This window comes from Thunnus maccoyii, chromosome 5, assembly GCF_910596095.1.
Source record: "Thunnus maccoyii chromosome 5, fThuMac1.1, whole genome shotgun sequence".
Taxonomy (NCBI): domain Eukaryota; kingdom Metazoa; phylum Chordata; class Actinopteri; order Scombriformes; family Scombridae; genus Thunnus; species Thunnus maccoyii.
Genome location: NC_056537.1, coordinates 34,690,836 through 34,718,478, shown reverse-complemented (window position 1 = coordinate 34,718,478; position 27,643 = coordinate 34,690,836). Strand labels below are relative to the sequence as shown.

Sequence of the window (27,643 nt, the reverse complement as noted above, 5' to 3'; positions counted from 1 at the left end):
TGACTTTCTCTCTGTGTCTGACACTTTAACAGCTGTGTGTGTAACAGCATTGTTCTGTGAAGGATTGGTTCGTGGGCTAAGCTTCGACTCTGCTGACACTCATCTCCTCTCTCTATTTATCTGTCCTTACAAGCCTCCACCCCTTTTTTTCCCTTTTCCTTCTCCAACGGGGGGAAAGGACTGACTCAGTGCCTGTGATGTCATCACTATAAAAAAATATGAGGGGAGGAGGAGAACAAGGCACAGGGAGAAGTTATAATCCCTTCTGCCTATGAGAAGTTGACTCACTATCTCTACCACTAGATTAACACATACACCTCAAGAAACACCTTTTAGAGTTGCTTTACAGGTATTTCTTAAATAAGCTTTGGGCTAACAGTACAGCACAGTGCAGTTTGCAAGCACTAAATTACTTTCCTTTTCATCCTGTAAAATGTGAGAGCTACATTTTCTCATTTTATGTGGATGTAAATACCCAATAGGAGTGGGCAGTATGGCCCTAAAATAATATCATGATATTTCTGGGTATTTCTGTGATAATGATATTCTTGATGATATGAGAAAATACTTGAGATTTTTAGGCGGGATTTTTGGCTCTCCTCGTATTCAACCAGGTGCTTCTGCTTGAGGTGGTGAAATAAATTTGTTGTACTGCCCCCTTTTGTTGTTACAGTCTTCTTGCACTTCTTACATATTACAGTGGTTTGTTGTACATCTTTTGTAACCAAACCACTTCCACACTACTGAAGTCGCTCCCCTTTTTGGAACTAACTCCACCGCGAAGCTGGTAGCAATGTTACTTTTGCTTTCAGCCATGTTTGTTGTTGCTGTGCGTAATGGTATGATGTCATTATGTCAACAAGTTGGAATATTGCCATTATCACGATAGGATTTTTTTTTTAATCATATTAAAAATTATACCGTTACTATGGTGAAGACACCAGCTAAAGCTGTAACCTATATTCTATGCTATATTCAGTTTAACATTATATAGTACTGAAGATTGGTGGTTACTTGTAAAACTGTACATTGAACTGTAAAGAAAATAATTTGTGTATGTATAATAAACTCGATCAGCCATAAACTGTGCAGTAAACAGAATTAGAAGCTTTGCGATTGGTTGAATATGGTAGTCTTTATCCGCCTGCCGGAAATGTTTTCCTCACTGTGACTGTGCTAAGGTTTTCTCTTAATGATATCTTTAACATTTCTCAACACAAAACACCAACGTGTCCTTAGTAACTCAGCAATAGGATATGTTTATCTTAAGGCCATCAGTCATAATTATTTCTCCTTCGATTCTGAGAAATAAAGTTTTTTTTGGTCAGGTTTTAATAGCAGGAGGCTAGGGAAGAGCATTGTGTTGTGGGCGGATGTGGTGCGTTCGACTCCTGCTCTGGGTTGTCTGCTGTCGGTGGGCTTCATTCCATTTCAAATTGCCGCCGTCCGCCGCAACCTGAATCTAAACACCAATATCTGTGTTAAGAAAAGGTGTTTTATAGCCTGTGATTGTGAAATGTGAAGTTGCTAGTTTAATTTTATATTTCCAAGAATATGTGGCTGAGTATATTTAATATAAAATCCTCTTTCTTAAAAAATAGTCTTCCTAAATTAATATTGAGCCACGTCATCCAATAAAGCACTTAAACATTGTACGTTGGATACACCATTGTTGGTGTGTGTGTGTGTGTGTGTGTGTGCATAAACGGGATGAACACGGGGATATAAAAATGGACTTTACATTTCACATCCCTCATTTAATCCCTGAACTTGTCACTTTCATATATTTCATCAAGCTGGACTTTAGATTCTGTGCATAGCATACAACCTCTACTGTTACATACTGTAATTATTTATTAATTATTTATGTTTAATTTATTCTTGTCACCTTCATATATTTCATACACTTATTTTCTTTTTCCATACCACAGTCCATATTTCCTTTGTAGTTGATATGTCATTTAAACTTTTACATCCCATTTCAAAAATATTACTATTCCATTCTGTAAATAGAGTTTAAAAGTTCAATTTAATTTTAATACTTTAACTTTATTTCATTATTATTCTTATTATTACGGTAATCTTCATTGAGTGAATGTATATTATGTTTGTTTAGTTTGTCAGTTATTACGGAGATTCTTGCAGGTTCTCTATCGTTGCTATGGTGGTTGCTATGAAGGCTGCTATCATAAAGCCATGTAGTTGTAACTGTTTGATGATGTTCTTTCAATAAAACAGATTTTACAGCGCACCAGGGATGAATTGAATTTGGATCTCGAATTTACGTTTTGGCTCATTGGCGATTGGCTAAGGCATTTGAGGAGGGGGGAAGGGGGGTGTGGGTCAATTGGGTATGGGGCGGGAGGGTTATTATAGTCTACAGCCATTGTTGCTTCAGTATCGATCAGCTCATAACAACTCAAATCTGCACATTTTACAGAAACCTGCGTCCTTACACTCTGTTCTATCAAGAAAAGTATCTATATTGCTGTGATGATTGATTTTTCATTGTTGGTTGTGCAGGGAAATACATTTGGTTGTGAATGTGGTTCATAAATGGCACATAAATCGGCAGGTGAACCCATAGCTGCCAGAACATGATTTGAGTTGGAGGTGCAAGATTGCTGACTATTAAATACTTCCTCCCCAAAAAATGTTTATTTATAAAGAGTTTATTAAATACCTGCAGAGATGCGACCGCAGCAGAAACAATAAGTGCATCTCCCTATTGAGAGAGACTCTGTACGCATTTACTCATGAGACACAGCAGCCTAACTTCATTAATTATCTGGATCTAATGTATCAGGATCTAATGTTAATTAATGTTCTGTGTTCTCCTACACATCCAAAAGGTCACACACAAAGTCCAGGTTCACAAAGTTTGGAGTAAAGCAGCGTCCTCCTGATAAATCCTGAGCTCCATCAGAGCTGGCTAAATACAATACTTCAGAAGCTAAAAGTTTGATTCCGTGGTTCATATATTGATGTCTAAACTGTGTTGACGGATTGTTTGTTTAAATATCATAATATAAATGCCCTTTATGAAATTAAGACTGTGTAGTGTGTTAGTATACTGTACAGGTCTGTCAGAAAATATAACAGTGCTGCTAATTCTCAAACAGTTTCACAGGATTTTTCAGTTGCCCCATCGCGTCTGCTTGCCGAGCATGATGAGAGACAGACAGATGCTGCATCTCAGTTGCTCGTATGTGCCACCTGGTGGTTGTTGTTGCGCACTGCAGCTACTCCTGGATCAATTATTTCACCTCCATCACTGCCGCAGCGGCACTGAAATGAGTGACACATGTATGTGAAATAGTTAACAACCATTAGGTAACATGTGGGAACTTCTGCTTGTTACTTCAGATAACGCTGTTTGTGAAGGACGACACAGGCTATTTCCACATATGTAATTAATTAGGCTATTAATTCACGCTACGAACTAAATAATATATAACATGTTTTGGATAAAAGGTATTTCATGTCTAAATGAAAAGAACAAATTAATTATTTATATGTAGGCCTATTTGTTTATTTTATTAGATCCTGTGCTTGCATAATGGTGGGTTTATAATGGCCATTCTATCCTCTTGGCTTTTATTTTGACATTTTTACACTTCACTTCCGTGTCCTGTCTGTCCACCGTGCTAATGTCTGTCACAAATGAGAAATGAAAAAAAGAATTTGCAAAACCCAAAATTGCACCGTCTTTTGAATTTGGTTTTCTGGTTTTTCGTTTGTAAACAAAAAAGGAATAGATCACGTGATTTTGTTTTTTGTTTTTGGTTTATAATGAAAAAAGGAAAAAAACACATGACTTCTGTTTTAGGTTTCAAACGCAAAAACAAACTGGCTGAATGACCGCAGACCATTCAATATTCAATCCAAAAAGGAATAACGATAAAATGAATTGGCAAAAACCAAAAACAGGCCAGTTTTGATTGGTTTTTTGTCACTTGATTCTGACACCAAAAACGGTTTTCAAATAACAGATTTACCGTTTTTTGGTTTTTGAATTACAAATGTATTACGAATTATCCAATGATACCTAGACTGTTCCTCAGCCTCGGCATTGATTCTATAAGTCTCTGAACTCTATTGGAGAGATGAACACCATTCCTCAAAAAGATATTCCCTCATTTGGTGTTTTGATGATGGTGGTGGAGAGCGCTGTCTAACATATCAGTCCAAAATCTCCCATAGGTGTTCAACTGGGATGAGATCTGGTGACTGTGAAGGCCATAGCATATGGTTCACATTAGGGATGCAAGATATTGGATTTTTTGCCGATATCCGATATGCTGATATTTCCAACTCATTGTGGCCGACTGCCGATGCCGATATATGCACATATTTTTTTCCAGCTGGCTGAGGAGACTATTGCATGCAAGCATAGATTGTACTAAGTATGATCTAGAAAGACAATATATGAAGGAAGAACTTAGTAAGACTGGAGTTCAGGAGCTCAGCATTGAAACTTTAATGAACATGCCAAGTGGGTGGAGCGGTAGAGTTTTCTTTGAGTTTATTAGACAGACAGGATTAATGTGTAGGATTTAATCTCTGGTCCATACTCCGGGGCAGAAGGTGGTGGTAATGAACCTAATACGCTCTGTTTTTTCCAAACAGAGTGGTACATCCTGTCAGCCAAAGTGTTTCCTATCTGTGCAGCTGAACATAGCAGTTTCTCGATGGACTGTTTCACCCTGAAGGTCCTGGTGCTTCCTCCGCAGGCTCCACTTCACTCAAGCTGCCCGACAGACCTGCTGCTTCTTCCTACTTTAACCTGAATAATAAACCGGAGCTCGGTGCTCCGGTTGGAGCCTGTGGAGGAAGCACCGAGACCGTCAGGATGACACAGGGCACAAGGCAACATATCCGCCTCTCATAATCAGCAGAATTCGCCGATGCCGATATTTCATTTTAGAGCTTTTATCGGCTGGTACCAATGATGTGCTGATAATATCGTGCATCCCTAGTTCGCATCATTTTCATACTGATCAAACCATTCAGTGACCCCTCGTGCCCTGTGAATTGGAGCATTGTCATCCTGAAAGAGACCACTCCCATCAGGATAGAAATGTTTCATCATGGGATAAAGGTGATCACTCAGAACAATTTTGTATTGATTTGCAGTGATCCTTCCCTCTAAGGGGACAAGTGGACCCAAACTATGCCAGCAAAATGCCCCCCACAGAATAACAGAGCCACAAGATCCCCTCACTGTAGGGGTCAAGCATTCAGACCTGTACTAGTTTTTCCCTGTAATGTGTCACCCATTCATTTATTCATTCATTCATTCATACATACATACAGACAAACAAACAGACAGACAGACAGACAGACAGACAGACACACAGAGATTCCTTACTTTATATAGAGAGATAAAGAGATAACTTCCCTCATTCAGAGTTTCTTTGGTCTCTTTTCATACTTAAAAAATATGACAAGAATGTGAACATGGATTCAATAAAAAACAGAATCAATGTAAAGAAACAGAGTCAGAGTAGACAAAATGAAACAATGCCCAACCCTAATCAATACGACACAAAGGCTCTATTTGTGGACATGCTACTATATAGGTGTGCATTATTTTCAGCAGGTGTTCACATTAGGTGTTCACATTATTGTGTCTATCCACTGTGTTCAGCAAGATAGGCTATGATGATAGTTTGCTGATACTGGCCTTTTATTACACTGATCTAAAATAAATCATGTGATCTGATGAGGTATCCAAGGAGGGTTGAATCGAGGGCAGCTGGACTTGGTTGAAGATTCTTGAAGACGTTTTGCCTCTCATCCAAGGACTTCTTCAGTTCTTCTTCATGTATCTTCAAAGAAGTCCAGTTGCCCTTGATTCAACCCTCCTTGGATAACCATGACCTGGATGACTAAGAATCTTCACCAAGATCTGATGGTCTTGTCTCAGTATAAGTAGAGGATGTTTTAATTATCTATGAATGTAGTGTTTTTACCATATAGCAGACATCTAATAAAAGACAGAATTTTGAGGAGATAGTTTTGCCTCCACAGGTATGGTAGCACCTGTCATTTGAGCTGTAGGAGCATCATGCTTCAGATCACATTCCAAATAAAACTAATACAATTCTGAGACTATCTGTCCCACATTATGGGCCTTTAAAAGTCCATATTCATTAAATCCTGGTATCAGGTACTCACTGTGTGAAGAGCTCTAACAGCTGCTGGTGTCCCCTGGTCTTTGCCAGACATGCTGGAGTTTGTCCCTGAGCGTTGGTGCGCCTCAGTGCATCCCTTCCTCCTGGCTGCTGCAGGAGGAACGATGCCACTTTCCTCAGACCATGACCGGCTGCCAAGTGGAGCAGACTAGAGTGCTGCTGGCACTGAGACTGAGCTGGACAGAAAAAAAAAGAAAAAGTTGAGGGGGCAGACTGCAACTGACTGGCTAGAATGAAGCAAGGTAGACACCTCCTCCTGGTGGTGAGAGGAATGTGGGAAAGAGGAAGAATCAGAAGGTCAGAGGAGGATTGTACCAGTATAGCAGTTAACTGACGCTGTATTTAAAGATGATCTTTGTCTTGAATTAAACCCAGTAATGGCTCCAGGTTTCAGTTAAACTTAGCACAAATCTTATTATCTTTTCTCATTTGCTTATGCTCTTCAATAATATTCTCACAAATGAACTGCTGCATTTAAACCACAAAGTGTTCCACAGCATATGCAGTGTGATTATCACATTTGAGTTAGGCCTATGTTTTTTATTCTTTGTTCCCACAGGTAGCCTACACATGATTTGCTTTCGTTTTGATTATGCTAATAACAGTTATTACTTACCTGGAATGCACAGTGCATGTCCTCAGTGGATCAGGATCAGCATTATATTTATTATGCAAATGGGGTATCAGCCTGACATCACCAAACTATGTTAGAGTTTTTTGCTCTGCTCTGCTCAAGCTACAGCTGATACTAAGTCCTAACTTCCTGCAGGAGATTCAGAATGAAATCATTTTAACAGTAAGGCATTGGTATATTTTTCATGTTTAACCAAATGGTTGACACTGACACTCAACGCAAGCTAAAATCACCAAAAAATTGATTTGTTTTTTAAAAATAACAATATTTAGACATTTTCTACATTTTTTGTTCGGGAGGTTGTTTTCAAACATTGTGTGGACCATATTGACTTCATCATGTATTTAACAAGCTTAAGAACAGCTCTCGAAACAATGAGGACTGACATTACATCTTATTAATGACAAACTTGAAGAAATTAAACAAGACAACAGTACATAGGCACAGCTAAATGCCATAGCTAAATGCTAACTTCAGTATGCTAACATGCTTATGCAAAGCTGGTATAATGGTCACCATCTTAGTTTAGCCTGCTAGAGTGCTAATCAGGGACAATGAGGGAAATAAGTGGATCTTTCCCTGACAAAATCTGATGTGTTGTATTTCATAATTGTCTGTTGTTAATAAACCTAAAACCTGTCCTGTGGACACATGGAGGACAGCAAGTTGACTGATCATTTATCACAGCAGCTCAGTCTATAAGGTCAATTCTAGTAACTAATATCAATAATGCTAGCAGTAAGTCTAATATCAATCAGTGTATCATAAGAAGCCAAAACAATTAGACATCCTGTTTAAACCATGGAAGTCATTTTTGAATGGAGCAGCATCCATGCATATAATAACCAAATGGTGTCTTCAGTCATTAAACATGTACTGTATATGACTGCTTCTCTGGTGGGAGTGTGATTTTTGGGTCCAACAAAACAAATCAGCTCTGCTAGTAACCGTCACTATCATTATAAATCAAATCCAAAAAACAGGGGGACACTTCCAACTGCTAATTGAGTGGGAGACTTTGTTTCTGGTATGTTTGACATAGAATTAACTGACTGCTGATTATGAGATTCAAAAAAACAGGACAAAACATAATGACAGAGATAAAAAAGACAGAAAATGTCAGAGATAAAAGAGTGAAGTAAAGAATTCACGCAGGCATTTCAGCGCTTGACATGCAGGAAAATAGGCTTTCTCTGAGAAAAGTCTTGATAACCCAGATTTTATTTATAACATGGGTAAGAGAAAAGTGTTGCCCAAGACAGACACCATGTGTCCACAATGATCTTGGTTTGATTCTGCCTGGGGACGTTTGTTGCAAGTCATCCTCATGTGTCTTACATAAAATCAGTAAGAGATAACGAGTGTACTAGTAGAGCTAGTTAAAGCTACAGCTTCTTTTTGTTGATACAAGAAAAATGTTGTTTAAGTAACAAAAATGCCCAGCATGCTCAGTCTCATCTAAGTTATGTCCTCCAATGAAGGCTGGTGGTTGTCAGGCATAATATCTAGTATTCTGTCTGGACATTCACTCAATAATGACAGAGGGCAGCACTGATATTTTAAGTGACGGCATTATTTTGTTTTCAGAATTTTAATGTTCATTTAATCTTTTGTTCAAGCATATTTATTTGGATATTGCAGAGTGTATGGGCCACATCAATAGTTTAAACATGTTAATTTCTTAATGATTAATCATCCATTGATTATTAACAGGTCCAATAATCAATTAAGGAAACTGCTTAGTTTGTATCCCTATAAGAAGTGATTATTCAGATATTATCTGTGCGCATTAGAACAGTGAACTAAAAACTGACATTCAAAATAAAACTCACCACTGCAGCTGTCCAGCCATGCCTCTGTACTGTGTCTGTCTGTGCCTGTGTGTGTATGTGTGTCTGTCGCTGTGTCAGTCTGTGTCCGTGTGTGTGTCACTGCTCGGCTGTCTATGTGTCTGTCCATATCTGTCAGTGTGAGTGTGTTGATGAGAGCGTCTCTAGAGTGTGTGTGCAGTCCCGGTGAAGTCCTTTGGTGGCACAGAGTGAGGTGTTTCAAGGCCAGCGCTAGGCTCTGATCCAACCTCTCACACTCTTTCAACGGAATCTGACAGACAGAAAATACAGAATGACAAAATGACAGTTATTAGTGTTATTGCTTTTCCCTTCATGCCCTCTCTACCTAATAAAAACATTTCTGTACAATTAAGCAGCATGAACATAAAGACAGAATTATCAGTGGGCCTTGCCTAAACAACAATTTAAGAACATTTTAGAATGGAGTGAAAATGAATTCCTTCCTATATGCAACATTTTTAAGCCCTCCTTACCTGCTCATCGTCCAATAATAATGCTTCCTGTGGAGCTGTGTTATTGAGCAGGAAGTGGGCCATGTCGAGAGCCAGGTCCTGCACACAAACACATACACATATACACTCATCATTATTCTGAAAAACTGAAAAGACCTCTCAGATAATTGTGTGGTGCCTTCACGTGCAGGAATTATTTCAGTGATCAAGAGAAGAGTCCATTTCAACTTATTTGTCATTCTTAAACATAATGTCTAGAAATACTACAGCAGCTTCTTTCTGTCACCATGACAACACTGTTTTCTTGTTATAATGAGAATCCTTTTCACATATCAAGATATTTTCCATGTCATTATGACATCTTATTGTTATGAATAATGCAAAATTATTAAACTTTTCTTGTTAACATCACTTTATCTTCTTCTATCACAAAACTATCTCATGTCACAAAAGCAACATATCTTATTAAAACAGACTTTTCTAGTGGTAACTTCTGTGACTTGTTAAAATGAGTAAATAGTCAAGGAGGAGACACTGTAGCCTATATTTTAGTTAGAAGTGACTGTGATTGTTTTATATGGTTTGATGAAGTTTTCATGCTTGGTATGAGACACACAGTATCATCTATCCATTACTGATTGTCACACCCTGGCTCTTGGGCCATAACAAATATGAGGAGACACACCATATTAAAGGTTTTAACAGAAGTAATTGAAGTAACTGAGATTAACTAAATAGATAACAAAAGTACACAAGAACATGGAGTATGGAGATCAGTGCAATCAGTAGTGTAGGGTGTGCAGGAGAGTGAAGATAATGTGTATATGTTCTAAGGTGCGTAACATAACATAATATAAAAAGGAACCAAGGCTGCAACATAACCAAATGGGTGCCTACAGGGAAGGAGAGAGAGAGAGAGAGAGAGAGAGAGTTAGGAGCAAACAGGACTTTGTAGACTAGGAACCGGGCCCAGGCTTATCCTGTGCAGGGTCAGGAGTCCAGGTCACAGAGTGACCAGGTGGACTGTGTCTCACATAGAGGTATACTCACATTCTTACCTATAGGCAATTTTTAGACAGGTTGTTATCATAATTATGTTTTTGTCCGGATTAAAAACTATATGTAAAACCATTATTGTTTGAAATGAAGCAGTGTTCAGCCTCTAGTCCAGGTGGAGGGGTTGTGGATATGTGGTACTCAGCATTGGATGCTTTATTAAGTTTGCCACATACATTAAAACTGAATGTGCATTTAAATGCACTGTGATAAATGTCAAGTCCTCGTGACAGAATTTTAAACTCAGTGATTGGATGTTTCTTGCCAAAATGCACCTTGGGAGTCATACTTAACTTCTACCCCAGAGTTTTTATGTACACAGGCTTGTAGGTTTGACTTTTTAATCAAAGAACCAGATTCTAATGCATTTGTTGACGTTTTGTACTGATGGTTACCAATATATCTGTGATATATCAACCCCTCAATGTATCTGTCGTGCTCCAACTTTTACAGTTAATATAATTTCTTTAATGTATGAGGAAAAATATATATTGTTCGATATAATCCTCAGAAAGGGAAGTCATCCAGTTGAATGGATTAAAATGACTGTCTTATTACCTGAACAAAGCAGAAGATCTCCTGTGAGTGTGTGTCCACTGGTCCTCCAGGCCGAGCTAAACACAATGTCACCAAGACCTGCTCACACACATTATGGGCTACACACACACACACACACACACACACACACACACACACACAGAGGTAAAGATTTTATGACTGTATCTGTGAGGTAAAACATCTCATAAATACAACAACAAGGTTCAAAGATATACGAATAAAATTGACTTGACTCACTCTGCTGCTCTAACCTTCTCTTTTCAACACAAATACTGTTCCTATTCATTACATCATTTCCATTTTTCTCCTTTGTTGTTCTTTTGATGGCTGTTAGGCTACTGTCAGTGAAACACACCCTGGACAAATGTTTCACATTGCGAGTCATAGTTCAGGTCATTCCAACCCTTCTGGCCCAAATTAAATGCACAATATATAATTTTAGCCGCTAGGGGTCTCTCAATCAAAACAATAAAAAAGACGGCGTGTGATGACGGTGTGAAGTAGTGCGGGATCCTGGGAGTTGTTGTCTGCATTGTTAACCAGCTTCTCCAGGATAGGATTAATCCAGGATTTTACCAGGAGCTGAATTATCCGTAGAGGTCTCCTCCTCTCCGTATCTTCTTTGGTAGACGCCGCTGTGGCAAACAGTCACAATACCGATGTATTTATCTTGTAGGTGTATGATCTTTGGTAGACGCAATTGTAGTGGACAAACAACGCCGACGCATGCAGCTTGTACGCGTATACTCTTTGGTAGAGGGTTGTGACGCCATTGACAGGCGACAAAATGTAACGGACCGTTACCTTGGTTAAAATTACAGATTTCTCTGGGTTTGAAAATTGTCGGAAAGATTTGGGATAATGTAAGTACACAACTCAACAAAATATACAACATAGGTCTAGTTGTTTTTAGACATTTTAAAGTGGAATAGTTACATATTATAGCTTTGAGAGATTAACTTTTATTTAGGCTTTAAATAATTGAGACTCAGCTATCATTTCAATACCAGCAGCAGATGTGAGGATTTAGGATATGTACAATGTCCCTGAAGGTGGCAGGGAGCAAATCATGTTCATCTGTTATGATCCCTACATTGTAGCTGACAGGCTGTGTCAATATGGAACATTTACCATGTTAATGATCCACCATGACTCATCTATTATTATAATACCTGTTTCACCCACTTTAATTACAGGTCAGGATAAACTATCAGATGTGTTTGGTAGAGGAATGGCTTTTTATGAAATAAATTGTGTTTAAGCTTCCTTAAACGCAATTTTTTCTTATTTATGTATATCATGTTAAAATCCTTCAGATGGACTCTTTGAATAAAATCAAAATGGTTCCACATGTTGCCTTATTAGTCTGACAAGAAGCATAAAGGCCTGCTGTTAATCCTGACAACATGTCCAGTCCAATGCCTTCAGAAGCTGTAAATGTTTCCGTCTCTCCATCCATCTAATCCATTAGTGAGGAATGTCATAGTGCTTTAAACACATGCTGTTCTCATCGGACAAGAAGCCAGGCAGGAAACTGCTGCTGCTCTGGAGCAGTGCAGTAGGTAAGGAAGCTGTATACCGACTATACCAACTCCTTTAGAGTTTGTCATAAGTGGTCTCCTTACCTGTAATCTGATGAGGAGTTGGTACCAAAATCATCTCTCTGTCCATAGCAGACAGCTAATTCTTTAGAGAGTAACTATACACAGGCTGCTTGCACTGTCATCTGGAGGTTACTGCAGGTCCTGCCAGACCCATGTGCTGTAGCACATCACAAAGCACTCTTGTGCAATGCTACATCACGGCTTGGTGTGGTCACAACCACAACAGACCAATTCTGATGTCACCCACCAGTAATACTGGGTGAAGAGATAAGTTACTCTTCAAAGCTGAAATCCAGTACTTGTAGACTGCTGGAACCATCCAAAGGTTTAAATCAAGTTCAGAGTGGAGCAAATATGGCAGAGTTGTTGTGGAAGCCTGCTGAGTGTCTGAATCATCAGCCAATGCAAAATTAAAAAATGCACAAATCCAGTAAGTGTGATATGTATTTACACTGATTTTATAGTGTGGACAGACATGGTGTGAAACATCTGGCATTGTCACGCAGGTGTGCCAGGTGTTCAACATTTCTCAATAGCAGATCCCAAAAATAACACTCTCCATTCGCCAAATGCAGTCTTTGGTGAGTTAATTATGGAGACCACCCGCCACTCTGGCCAGTGGGAAAAAACTAATTTCCTGCACGCGCTGGAGAAAGCTGCAGGTTCGCTGTGTTTGTTTGTGGGGGTAGATAACTGGTTCACACTTCAGCATATTAGGTGGTTGTGATGTACCTTGACACTGGTGGCCACCTGCCATAAAATGGAAAAAAGAAAAGTTAGCGCTGCACACCCAACGGCAGGCTGAGGAGACAGCCATCAGTAAGGGTGAGTCTGGGACGGTGGCAGGAGCAGGAGAGCTGCTCAGGCTTGCAGGTAAAGATAATGTTATCCTCTGCCTTCTGCTTAGAAATGGCAAATTTACAACTCACGGCAACCTGATATAATATAGTCTCTGCCTTTTGTTGATATCTAGTGATGGCAAAAAATGATGTTGCACATTTCCGATCCATTGTCAGCATAGTCAGCACACATTAGATCGGAAGGCTAATTTGGACTAATTTACTATATTACGTGTCACCCTGAACGTCCTGCCGAACTCCGCTGAAAAATCTGGCAGCTCAATAAAGCGTTGCTTGTTGCCACACATATAATGTACAAGTAGTAAATCATTTAAAGCAATTTGCTAATCACGATCCTTTTAGTAAATTTGGCCTTCTATTGAGACCCAAAATAGTTCTTAATTAAATCATCACTGAAACTCATGCCAATGGATTTTCTGATTGCTTGTGCTCCTGTAGTCTATACATTAAAGTGATGGCATCTAATTCCAACTTGAGCACATTTACGTGTTGAAGTGCATGTTTGCACACTACTATAATTGATTGACAATCGTACATGAAACCAAGATGACATGATATATAGTAATAATAGCAAATTGCAATTGTAAAAAGCAATTTATTATTTTGGCTGGTGAAAAAATCAGTCTGGCCGGTTAATTTTTCATCTATCGGCCATCTTGGCTGGTAAACTGAAAAGTTAATTTTGGACCATGCGCAATAGTAAAATATGGAAAACATCTCCAACTTTGTGCCGACACTTAGCTGATAGTTCACATGGACATATCAATGATGCACTCATTATAAAACTAGTTATGGATATTAGCATTTAAAGGGGACATATTAAGCTTTTCCTTATTTTCAGTCATATATGTAATGTTACAATGTCAGATGTTCATATTGACATGGCCAAAGTGAGCCAATGTCAGCTCATGATGTATTTCTTTATATGATCATCTGCTCTATGCACAGCGCGTGAGTTCACTGCTCTACTCTGCTAACATTATGGCATTTTTCCATTGTTTTGGGAGTAGTTACGCCAAGCCATGACTCCATTACATAGCAGGGCAAAGTAAAATTAGTTGTTTACCTATTGGAGGTGTGCTGGTCGTCTGCAGCTCTTCATCAAACATCCCCGCATTATTTCTAACTGATCTACTTAACAAACAGCTCCAAATATCTTCAGATGTTGTTGTTGTTTCGACCAGTTTTTAACGCTGCTGATTAAGCTCTGCTAATTCAGTAAGGAGCATGTTTCACTTCCTGTAAATTCTTCACAATAAAAGTCTCCCACTCTTTAGTCATTTAGGAGGTTGAATAATGGGCCAGTATAAGATAAATAAGGAGTTTTTTGAACTGTGAATCATTCAAAGCTACCCTAGTTGAGTACCAGAATAACAATATAGAGCTGGAAATAAGCATAATAAGGTCCATTATAAGGGCTGATAAACTCCTATAACTAAATTAATTTAGTAATTTCATAGCCTGGTTTTAATAGAGTATTTTTTTTACACTTTAACAAGAATATTGATATGGAGCATAAGGACTACTGCTGGGAGAAAAATCTTTGAATTTTTCTTAATTTTATGAGAACATGTCATATTGTAAATTCTCAAATAAAAGTAGATAGACACATAGATAAAAGCTGGTTCAAAACATCGTGGGTGTGTGATCTGTGTTATCTGTATTTCCAATCATTTCTTTGGTGGCAAAATTGGTTTTGCCCGTGTGTGGTGGGAGGTTCATTCAAATGAGGCAGCACAAAATGAGTTGTTGGTATTTTGGTGGAAATTGGGTCTTGGATGTTACACTGAGAATAAACATCCGCTTCTGGTGCAAAGTCACTCCCCTGGTAGTCTGGTGATTTTCTCATTTGTCAAATGTCACCATGAACCACAATGTCCCTGGTTCCAGTCTGGCCAGGAGCATCACTCTCTCCCTTCTCTCCTGTCATCTCTCCACTGTCTGCAATAAAGCCTTAACATTTCTTGAAAAATCAGATTTTATTCTTGAAATCTCCCACTTTTCTACCCAAAAGAGTGACCATAATACTCTATCTAACCACACAATTCAAGGAGAGGAGGAGAGTATTTGTCATTATTACTATAGGGATTGGAAATGGTCAATTGGAAATGGGCACTGACAACTTTATGCAAAAATGTAGTTCATCAGCATATAGAAGTAGCTCTACAATGTATGTTAGTAGAGATTCTTCCTCCACATGCAAAGTTCTTTATAGTTATAGTCCCTTTGAAAGCCCACACTGAATGTGAGTGAATATGTGTGTATATATACATGTCTGATATACCTGGACACACAGCCTGCAGTGTCACATGGCTGACTCGCAGTGTGCTGGCGAGATGTCTCTGGGTGGATCCCAAGAATAAAAGATAGAACTCCACCTCCTCTTCCTGCTCCTCTCCCACGTCATCATCGTCCAGCTGAACAGTCAACACACACTCTCCCTGAGAAGAGACAGAGATGCAGTGTTATTAACTCTGTATGTGCACAACAACATATACATACACAAAAACACCTTGTTTTTAAGGCAGACTGTACACGATCAATTTATTCCATAAAAACCCTTGCAGATAGATCCGAGTCAAGACGAGACTAGTAGCTGAATCCAACAACACACTGTAAGCAGCAGGGCCCTGTAGGATTCAGTTCCATATTATTAAGTCTACTATATGAATGAATTGTATAGTATATGGTATTGGCAGTTTGTTAATAATAATTAATGCACACAAGGTATCAGCTACTGATGATTTCAAATATAGAAAACAGTGGGAAAAAATATTCATCTAGTACATTATGCTCCTGGGGAAGATCATGTGATGCTTTTATTTATCTGTTTTACTGTCTCATTATCAGCTTGTCATCTTTAAAGCTTTGAATTGCACTACTATGTATGAAAGATGCTATACAAAAGTAGTTTTGATTTGATTTGATTAGGGATGCCCATCAAAACCTAGTTCTGAATTGGAACCAGTTCTAAAATTTGAAGAACCTGTGGTATTTTTAAGGTTGGTTCTTTTATCTGTATTTTTTTTTACATTTTGGTAGAACTTGAACACGCAGCAGCATCTCCTCTCTGTCCTCTCCTCTGCTCTTTGTGTAGGTGTTGATGGAGGGCGGGGCTTAGCTCCTCCACACACACACACACACGCACGCACACATGCACACAGAGCAGACAGCAGAGCTGAGAGGTGGAGACAGTGAACCAGGTGAGGTGAAAGAAAGTTTACTTGAGTCGATGACAACTATGCTGGTTACTGTAAGTGCAATAAAACCTCCGTGAATAAAAAGCTAATAACAGTAATTTATCAAGATACCTGTTCAACAAGCATAAATGTGTAGACAGACACATTTCAATCTAAATAAAGTCATTCATTTGCTTTTAAAGACTATTCTAAAATCAGACAGCAAACCTGACATTTCAACAAAAATGTGCCTAACACAACAAACTTCAAGCCGTCTGACTTTTGTTTAAGTCACTGTTTGTCATTTTGCATTGTGAGCCTGAGAGAACAAAATGCTAGTTTTGACCTATAATTAAAACCAAGTGAAAAACTATGTGTGGTTAAATGCTAACTGTTCCCATGTTTGTAAGAAGAAAAAGATGAAGTCATCTGTGATTCTGTTGCTCTGTTTTTGCACAGTCAAGAGGCTACATACATCCCAGTTTAACAGCTGTGTGTGTGTGTGTGTGTGTGTGTGTGTGTGTGTGTGTGTGTGTGTGTGTGTGTTGGGTGGGGGGGGGGGGGGTTTACATTCCCAACCACAGCAGTGAGTCAGCATCACGAGTAGCTGGCTGGCATGTTGGGTTAGTTTGTCTAATTTGTGTGTTCCTATGCTCTCCTCTCTCCTCAGTAGCTGCTCCTGTAATGATGGGATGGACACTGTTGTTATGTGTCATAGTAAAAATGAATGGAAAGACTGAAGATCCCATGAGAGGTGGTAACAGAAACATATTAAAAACACAGTGAAAATGCATTTAGTCTTCAGTCCACATACTGTGAAACTGTGGAGACAGAAATAAAATTGATAAAACAGATTTCAGGAAATCTGACATAATCACACTTAAAAATGGACCGTCAAGATACTACTGCAGTGATGCACACAAGACCAGGGGAAAGACTGAAGAAGCTGAACAAAGCCTTTTTCACATCTTGACTTCTAATGCACGAGTGTAATAAAAACAGTGTTAATTGCTGCCTCAAAATGTTATTAGAACCACCTTTTCCTACTATAATAAGACAAAATATCTGCTGTATAATTTTGATGAAGCAACAGTGTGCTAATGCCAGCAGGGCTATCAATATTCTAGGGTTTCCCACAGTGTTCTATAGAGGACAAAGGTTCAGGGAGAGCATGTTGTGGAGCTTCATCATTTGTGTGTTTAATGAGTGAGGTGACTGCTAGTAACTACACTAATAACAAGATGAGATGTGTCAGCATCTGTCTGATGCAGTGCCGCACTTGATAGACTGATCGGTCATATCATACATACGTTTTGCTGTAATTAATCAGTGCAACACATCACAATGTAGGGGAAAATTAGAAGTTTTAAGATTAATTGACGGTATTTCAAATTTAATACAAGAATCACAGATTCAGCTACAATGATACACAACCACAGATCCAACCCGAAGTCTGCATATCACTGTCCTAAACCTTTCAGACTAACTCTCTGCACTCCTGTGCCCGCAGTGTGACAAGTTAAAAGATCATATAGTCTGTTACAAGTTACCAGTTTTAAAAGAAAGTCAATTCATGGTCTGTAATAAGGTCACAAATTCTGTAGTAGGTTAAATGGATCATAAATTCAGATCAAATATGACCCTATCACCTGTGATTCTTTCTCCCTGTTCTTCAGGAATTTGATCAGTATGTCATACTGGTAAAGTGGTCGTAATCATTTGCTAACAGGTTTAGAGTGTGGAGCCAGTGTTAATGTAACATTTTGAGTAAGTCAGAGTAAAGTTCTGCGGAGCGTGGTAAACTGTGTGCCAGTACAACCCGCAAATACATCACAAACAGATGTAAACAATAAATACCCAGTCTGCAGCATTTAAAGGTGCAGTCTGTAGTATTTAGTGGCAACTAGCGGTGAGGTCGCAACCAATTGAATACCCCTTCCCCTCCCCCTTCCCTTCCAAACATGTGAGAGAACCTACGGTGACCGAATAACCCGCAAAAAGCCCTCTCTAGAGCCAGTGTTTGGTTTATCCGTTCTGGGCTACTGTAGAAACATGGCAATGCAACATGGTGGACTCCCTATGTAGATATAAAGGGCTCATTCTAAGGTAACGAAAACACAATGATTCTTATTTTCAGGTGATTCTACACTAATTAAAACATACTTATGAATATTATATTCCATTTCTGCCAAGTCTGTTCTGCAAGATGCCACTAAATTCTCCACACTGCACCTTTAAGTGAAAAATTCATCCTCCTTAGGGACTGACTAAAATGAATCCTGCCCAAGTTTACTATTGTTTGTGTGGCAGAAGATGAGCTTTCTGGGATATTTCTGATTCAGCATTTGAAATATATTGAACAATTGATTGACTGATTTAACTCATACTTTTACCAAATGGCTGCATTTATATGGCACCTTTATCCAAATTTGCCTCTCATATATCCATTCTCACACACACACACCCTAATGGCAGCAAGCTATGGAAGGTGTTGGCCTCACCATCTGGGTCAATTTGGGGATCAGTGTCTTGCTCACGAACAGTTCAACATGTGGAAAAGCACAGAAGGGGATCTAAATGCCAACGCTATGATCAGTGGATGACCCACAGCTGCCCCGCAACTTTTATCATTAAAGGTTCTGTATGTAGAATTGTGAAGCAATTTATAGGCCTATGTATTAACGTTTTTTTATTGCTAATGAATGAATGGGTAGTAGTGTAACATAAAAAATAAGATCTTCCCTGGCTTTCTCGGTTGTCTGTAACAGCCTGTGGACAGATTTCTTTGTGAAGGACCCAGGCCGAATTTTCTGCGAAAATCCAATCAAAGTGACCAGCATAATGACACAACACAACAAAAACTGTGCTGTCCAACTGGAAATACCCTGCAGGTATTAGCTCTCCAACTAATGAAACAGCTAGCTGCCTCCATCAACCACTACACATTCCACAACGAAACACCCCCCAATGACAAGTCGCACACACACAGCTAAAACATCATTATTTCCTCAACAAAGGAACAGAAAAAAAGCTCCAGAGTGATAGCAGGACATAGCTTACCCCTCTTGTGTTTCCTGTTGGTAATCCAAAGGTCGTAATAAGAACACATTTGACAACAAAACCACAGCATGTTGCTCCCTGACCACAGCTCATTGATGCCCGACTACAGCGCGTTGCTCCGCGGCTACAGCTCACTGAGCCTATCAGTGTTTTTAGTAAGCATAGTTGGCAAAAAAAAGTTGACGGTTTGGGGGTTGGGTTAGGTTCAGGTGGTTGATTAACACATATTTTTGTGAGCTAGGTGATGAGGATTGGCTCTCACTGGCACACATTGGAGATCTTTTATGTAATTATGAGAATTGTAAGCATAGAAAAAGACATCACCTGTGACCTGCAATCATGCCACAAGCACTAGCACCAAGGTGTTGACTGCAGCTCATTTAACAACCACAGATTTCACTAATGAGAAGGAATTTCTGATTCCTACATACAGAACCTTTAACAAAAAAGTACAAATATCAAATCTTCATCATATCTGTATGTTTTTGTATTGAATATGTTATTTCAATAAAATTCTGCTTTCTTCTTTTTGTTACTTGTTTTTTCAACTGTTATCAGCCAATAAAAATTAAAGCAGTTGTGTCAAGGATGGAGGTTGGGGTAGCAAAGCTTTGGTAAAGCCCTTATGCAATATTATTAAAATTTGCAGAAGCTTAAAAAATGTCTGTATGAACATTTCCACTTACAGTTAAGAAATGATGTGTGGTTCCTGTCTCATGTTATCTCACAAATACATGAAAGATCCCAATCACCTCCACACAGTAAACAGATTTTGAATCTTTTTTGGAACCAAACCAAACCAAACTAAGTTAAGTTAACTTTGAAACACATAACATACAAACACATATAAACTTGTGGCGGCACTGATCCGGGGATTGCTGAGCAAGAGTTGATGTAATCTCTCAGCCTCCCTTCCTATCAACCAACTGTCTGCAACAGCAGTATGGAGTAGACTGCATAAGTTATCACCTTCCGGTAAACACGCTATGTCACACAGATCATCGTCGAACACTGCTCCCACTCTGAACACCCCAACTTTGATCTGGGCACAGGACAGGCTGGAAGGGGAAAACCCTGGCCTTGTCATCACCAATAAAAGAGTACACCTGAGTAAGCATTTTAGTAAGCATAGTTGGCAAAAAAAAGTTGACGGTTTGGGGGTTGGGTTAGGTTCAGGTGGTTGATTAACACATATTTTTGTGAGCTAGGTGATGAGGATTGGCTCTCACTGGCACACATTGGAGATCTTTTATGTAATTATGAGAATTGTAAGCATAGAAAAAGACATCACCTGTGACCTGCAATCATGCCACAAGCACTAGCACCAAGGTGTTGACTGCAGCTCATTTAACAACCACAGATTTCACTAATGAGAAGGAATTTCTGATTCCTACATACAGAACCGTTAACAAAAAAGTACAATCAAATCAAATCAAATCTTCATCATATCTGTATGTTTTTGTATTGAATATGTTATTTCAATAAAATTCTCTGACACTCTGAACACCCCAACTTTGATCTGGGCACAGGACAGGCTGGAAGGGGAAAACCCTGGCCTTGTCATCACCAATAAAAGAGTACACCTGAGTCTGTACATTAACCAGGAGACCACTCACGCTCATTAAATATAAACCAAGAACTAATAGATACCGGCGGTAGGTACAGACCAACTGTTACCATGCATGCTGAACTGCAGCACTTTACATCCAATAGGATTTGCTTGCTGGCCGTTCGCGAGATACATTGGATCACGGCGGGGTGATATCATGTATGAGAAATAAAAGAAAACATTTAGAGGACACTGTTGCATAAAAAATGACCAGAATTATTATTAGATTATCAAAATAGTTGCTGATTAATTTTCTGTTGACTGACTAATAGGTCAACAGAGTCAATCGACTAATGATTGCAGCTCTTCGTCAGTCGTCACATCCAAATCAAAACTATAATCTGCCAAACAATTGTAATGTGCTGCCTCAGCTTTAGCTGAAATGGATCATACATCTTCAAGGTATGAATGCAATGCAAGAAACACTGGTTTTAACATGTTATTTAATCTCATGCTCAGCCTTGAATCTAACCACACTGCAGTTTTTTCACTTAATTATAGGACTCAGTAATAGCCATTTGGTTCAAAGAGTTTTTTTTACAGTTTGTATTTGGACATTATCCATGTTTCAATACCGTAATACATTCCCAGCAGTATATTGGCATTGATGCTTTTTAGAAATGTTAGCTTGAACTGCACTACATTTGCTCTACACAGCAGCATTAGCTCAGTGTATGACAGTACTGAAGTTACTGTGCATTAGAAGTAAAATACAAGTGTGTTTAATCAACTGCTAGCCCAGTATGGATGACAGAACACAACACTCAACATTTTTGTTTGTTTCAGGCTAATACACAAAGGATGTTATTAATTCTAAAAAGCCATTAATGGTGTCTGTGTATGTGTGTTTGCTCCCTTTTCAGCTGATTTCCTTCCCTCATGTCAACCATAACACAACACACGCATTTCTTGCTGAACATGCAGTTAAAAGCCTGTTAACAGCCACGCCCACACAAACACAGTCTAACAATAGGGCACAGGAATATTTCAGATCACACTCACTCACGCAACCCACACACACACACACATACACATAGATACACAAAATGAGGATGTCCACACAGATCTTTCACTCTCACTCTCAGTCACAGTCACAGACTGATGCAGTGATGATAGGCATGGTTCACATTTCCTGCTTGAGCAGTTGCAGATGTTTCACTGTTTATAAATACGGAAATATTCAGGCTAAGCTAACTTTACTTTCATTGGTATTCAGCTCAGGTGCTCTGCAGGGGGATATTTCCAGAGCACATTACCAACATATGCATACATGCTAGAACACTAGATTTACATAAGAAGTAGGACTGAATGTTGACAATGGCTCTTTAACTTGCTAAGATTGAGAATATTACTGGTTTTCTTTATTTTACCTTTTAAACAAAAAGAAGCTCATCATTTAGTGCTCTACTGAGTAAAAGTATGGTGTCCCAGCACCTTTACACTGCATTCAGACTGAAAACTGCAGGCGTGTTGTTTAAAGTGGCTATAATTAATATGTTTTAGAATAACAATGTATAATGTGAGAGGCGTGGCTCGTAGTGATGAACCTAAAGAGAAATATCAGTGACTCTGCAGCTCCTCTCGGCTTCACAGAGCTTTATAGTGAGTTTCAGCTCATTGTTTAGCTGTCCGGCTGCAACTTTACAGTTTTGGTTCACTCTCCATGCTCTCATAGCATCATTTTGGGCTGCAGCAGGCAGCTGTTTTCAGAAAAAAAGCTCTAAAAACCCAGCGTACACTACCTGCTCAACACCAAATTGCAAACAGACACAGTTAGCTGTAGACTAGCTGGTGAACATAGTGGAGCATTTAGCAGCTAAAGAGCCAGATATTTCCCTCAGGAGTTGGTAGAGAGCAAAAACAGAGTCTTACATTCACCAGGTGGACAGAAACATGACTCTAAATGAATGATAATGTTGCTCCGTAACTGCTGGATGTGGAAATAAGCAACTGTTTCAACTTAAAAGCTGATGATGTGACAGTGTTGTGTTCACTACTTGGTTCCACTTCCTCAAGTGGCCAAAAAAAATCAGTTAATGCAGATGTAAGGTATCTGTAAGACAATGAAATATGATCCAGGAAGTCGAGTTGGAGCGACAGATTATGGCGTTAAAACACTTATCAGACACACAGCAGTTTTGTACTACTCACAGACAGGATGTTACAAATGGAAAGATATCTCAGCAGCCACTATTTTATCTCAGCAGCTGTGGCTCAGGAGGTAGAGCAGGTCGTCCACTAATCGGAAGATTGGCGGTTCGATTCCCGGCTCCTCAAGTCCGCATGTTGAAGTGTCCTTGGGCAAGATGCTGAACCCCAAATTGCTCCTGACGGCTGTTCCATCAGTGTGTGAATGATTAGATTCCTCTGATGGGCAGGTTGGAACCTTGCATGGTAGCCCCTGTACCCATTCTGCGTATGAATATGTGTGAATGGGTGAATGTGACTCTTAGTGTAAAAAGGACTTTGAGTGGTTGAAAGACCAGAAAGGCGCTACAAGAGTACCGTCCATTTACCATTTAATCTATAGGTAAATAGCAGAAACACACAGAATGTGTGCACACATGTTTGTGATTGGCCATTGCAGAACACTGAAAAATGTGTAAAAGTTGGACCAGGTTCAACTTGCTCTTGCAGAAAAAGGATCAAAATTGATAGAGCGGAACCAGAGATATTGTCTTTTTTTTTTCTGCACATTCCTCGATCTTGTCAAGACCCGGTGCCTACATTACCCACAATGATCAACTGTAACGATTCTGGTGTTTTATCCTAGTAGCGGCTAATGTAGCCTGGAGCTGCTAGCCTCATACAGAGATGAGGAGCAGGCTACAGAGGTCTGGTGACGTCAATGCTTTCAGACTTTTTTCATTTTCAAACTTGTAGTCTTCAGCCTAAATCGATGCTGACTCAAGTGACATCACTTGAGGCAGTTTATTAGATTTCACACAGCTCCCTCTGGAAACACAAAAGTGTTGCTTTGAAATGCTTTATAAAATTGTATTACCTCAACAAACTTTTCCTGGGAAATGAATCTGATGTACACAAGCTCTTTAATTCTCTATCCATGTCTTTGGTAGTTGGTAGAATCAAAACTTCTCCAATTGTGTGCGGTTTCTTAGCACGAGCAATGTGGTATGAAGCCAAAAATGATGCCTTCAATGTCCCGTTGTGGGACAGTAGCTTGCTGCACAAATGAAGCTCACTGGCTGGCCAGATGCTCTTCCTTTCATTTGAAAAAGTTGACTATTCAGGCGGTTTTAAACACTCATTTCAGATGGTCTCAAGGCAGAGAACACATCTGAAGCGCTCACAGCCACTCTCACGTGTGACGGTAAATCCATACTTTATGTATGCTGCCTCATACTTCATACATCTTTGGCTTTTTTGCAGCTGTGTAACCTGGGCTGTTGGTCTGCTCGTCAGGTCTTTTCCTTTTCAAAAACATGTCAGTTTTTGGGAAGTACCAATAGCTAGCTAGCTAAATTTCATTAGAAAGATTAGAAAGATGGGCATGGCAAATAAGATTTTGATTGGTTATATATTATAAATTATATTTTATAATAATACACAAAATAATAATAATTTGATTTTTTTTGGCATCTGAGTGCGCACACACACACACATACACACACACACACACACACACACATACACACACACACACACGCACACACGCACACACAAAGCCAGAGAGAGACAAAAAGGAAGTGAGAGAGTACAGCACATGTGGATGGCAGAAAGTCTGAACTCTTATTCTCTGCTGCAGCATATCTACAGTCCTGGACTGATAAGAAAAGTAAAAAGAGAAACATACTGGACTTAACAGCTGCACACTTCAAAGTCAATTGTTTGTATCAGACTTGAAACAAACAGCAAACTACATCTTGGGTACTGGCATTGACATATACAGAGTGTGCGTTCAGTACAGTGGATTTTGCAAGGCATGAATAAATATCAAAGGTATGGTGTAGATACACAGCAATAAAGTGAAGAATCAATTGTTTCACTAGAACTTTGGAGGTGTCTTATGGAGTTGATGACCTCTAGTAGCACTATGGATCACTTTTTTTACAAGTGGGTCCTTGTTTGGTTTGTGGAAGCACATGCACAGCTGTGTGCTCACGATACACAGTCAGCTGCCAGCTGTTCCACTGATCTACAGTCGTCAACACTTTTGTTAAACCTCAAGGATACACACAATGAATTTTGGTGAGTAACACTCAATGTAAACACATTTTTTGTATTTTTTTAAGAATACGTATTACTTTTTGGGTAGATACATCTAGTGTTAATGAGTCATTTAGAAGGTATTTTAGTTCCTATGATGCTGTGATGATGGGGGATACTTACATAGAGTGGAGCTTGTTGGGGACTCAGTTTCATGACGCTGGACTCTAGGAGACAAGACACAAGGGGACAGAAATGTAAGCATTTATTTTAACAGATGAAAATATGTTTTGAAAAATATTGAAATATTAAATATTGAAATACTATACTATAAGAGCTTTGTTGCATGTCATCCGAACCTCCCTCCCCAAATCTCTCTCTTCCTCTCATCTCTCTATACTCTCCCTGTGGTAAAGGCATAGGCTACAATTTTGAAAAATAAAAAGTATCATAAAAAAACTGATGGAGCAGCAGTGAGTGGAATAAATGCTCTCTAATGATGGAACAAGAAAACAGAAACTAGAAGAAAGGGAATAATAAATAAGATAAATGAATTAAACAACCTCATCAATCCTATTCATGTACTTATTTTTCAACATTAAGCATACAGACATATAGAGGACATTTATAAATGAAGTTGCATTTCAGGTCCATCAGTTGTCAAAAATGGCAACAAAAACCATAAGCCAGCAAAATGAGTTAATGACATCACAGGTTAAAAAATATAGAACATTATATATATATATTATATATATATATATATATATACATACATATATCTTTGCATCAGCAACATTTGACAGGTAATTGGGTATTTTATTCATGCTGATAATAAAAAGAGGCTGTCTGAATCCTGCCCAAACCCTCCTGACACAAACGTACTGGCAGTCCTCTTTCCACAGAAACACTCACACTGGCAGCATGTCATACAGGTTAAGCCACGTTTGGAATGCAGGAACTTTCCTCAGGTCCTAGGTTCCTCTATCTATTTTTCCACTGGAGGAACCAGGGTCTAAATGAAGTTCCAAGGAGATTGTTTTACCCCCCCAAAAGTCCCTGCTCAGGGGGATAGTACTTTCCAAAAGTACAGGGACTTTAGAGGCAGGGTTTACATGGGTGACCGTCACTGATTAGTCAAACACACACAGCTCAGCTGCTTCCACTTGTTGTACTGCTTCATTCATAAAACAAGGAAGTATCTCTTGTATCGATTTAGGACCAGTTTAGGATGAGAGGAGGACATTTCTCCTCGTTTGATTACATTAAAAGTAAAGTTAGGCGTTGATATGAGCTTCTTGTCTCATTTTAAAAACAGCAAGAGAGAAAGAGAAAGAGACAGAGCATGAGTGAGTGAGAGAGAGACAGAGAGAGCAGCGGTGGTCAAGCAAGGAGAGGGAGCAGCAGTAGCGAGAAAAGCAGTGAATGAGAGAAATCAAATGTTATTTTCTGATTGTTTCATGGAAGTTAAGTTCTAAAGCAGAAATAAATAAATGACTGTGGAGACATATGCTCTTAGTGTCAGTTTCATTTTCCTCCTTTTCATTCATTCATTACATCCAACTGATGCAGCAGTTCATACAAAGACCAGGACAAATCTGTGTTGTTGTTTCTTCATTGGGTCTAATTTGCATGATCTACCTGCTTCCTCAGATGTGGTGATAGAACTGCACAACAGGGACTTTAAAGTTCCAAGTTTAGTCCCTGAGATTAATTCCTCTGGGTCCAAAATACCTGGAACTTTTGGTGGAAATGGGGCTTTTGATTCAGTTCATGCAGCGGTATTCAGCTGTCTCCTATTCATACTGACCACTGGAAGATCCCTTCATAATGCACTTACAATGGAAGTGATGCAGGACAAAAGACAGAAAAAAGACACATAGAGGCATGAGGGAGAGCACAGAGTTAAAGCACCCAAATAACCATCACTCTGACAAAACACTCAATGCAGAGTGAAAAAGAAAAGACAACTACAGAGTGAAACAGATGAAAGAGCAGGGGGAGTTAACAGATCATTATATAATTAAAAGAAGTTCTCTTTCACATCAAACATCCCAAGATGAGTGAAAAGTGTTATTCTTGCAACTGCATTTATTTTTTTTTTTGACACAAACATAGCTGAACTATGTCATGTGATATACTACCTCAGTACATTTGAGGTACACCAGCAAATATTACTGGGACCACTACAGAATATTGCAGATTTTCACTTAACACTTAATATCCAGGAATTCACATTATAGACACTAACAAACTGACCACACACAGTCCAGCCATACTAGGTTTTGACCTAGTCTTATTGCTACTGGACTTCCACTGCAGCTCAACAGACCCTGTTTACACCTGCTATTACCATGCGTCTCCACATGCGTCCTGAGTGACCTCTTGTGATCGGATCTCACTTCCCCATCCTCTATATG

The 27,643-nt window shown here is 39.1% G+C and overlaps 1 protein-coding gene across 3 annotated transcripts in view; it reads right to left on the bottom strand.

Annotated features, from left to right (window-relative positions):
- LOC121896710 (A-kinase anchor protein 13-like) overlaps positions 1–27,643 on the bottom strand; it is a 171,086-nt gene that overhangs the window by 104,912 nt on the left and 38,531 nt on the right. For all 3 annotated transcript variants that reach the window (XM_042410646.1, XM_042410648.1, XM_042410647.1), the window contains exons 2-7: positions 25,410–25,453; positions 15,496–15,652; positions 10,748–10,845; positions 9,155–9,232; positions 8,664–8,931; positions 6,181–6,373 (exon numbers count right to left, since the gene is read on the bottom strand). In XM_042410646.1, coding sequence (XP_042266580.1) covers positions 6,181–6,373; positions 8,664–8,931; positions 9,155–9,232; positions 10,748–10,845; positions 15,496–15,652; positions 25,410–25,442 — 827 coding nt within the window. In that variant the 5' untranslated portion in view covers positions 25,443–25,453. The remainder of the gene's footprint in view (positions 1–6,180; positions 6,374–8,663; positions 8,932–9,154; positions 9,233–10,747; positions 10,846–15,495; positions 15,653–25,409; positions 25,454–27,643) is intronic.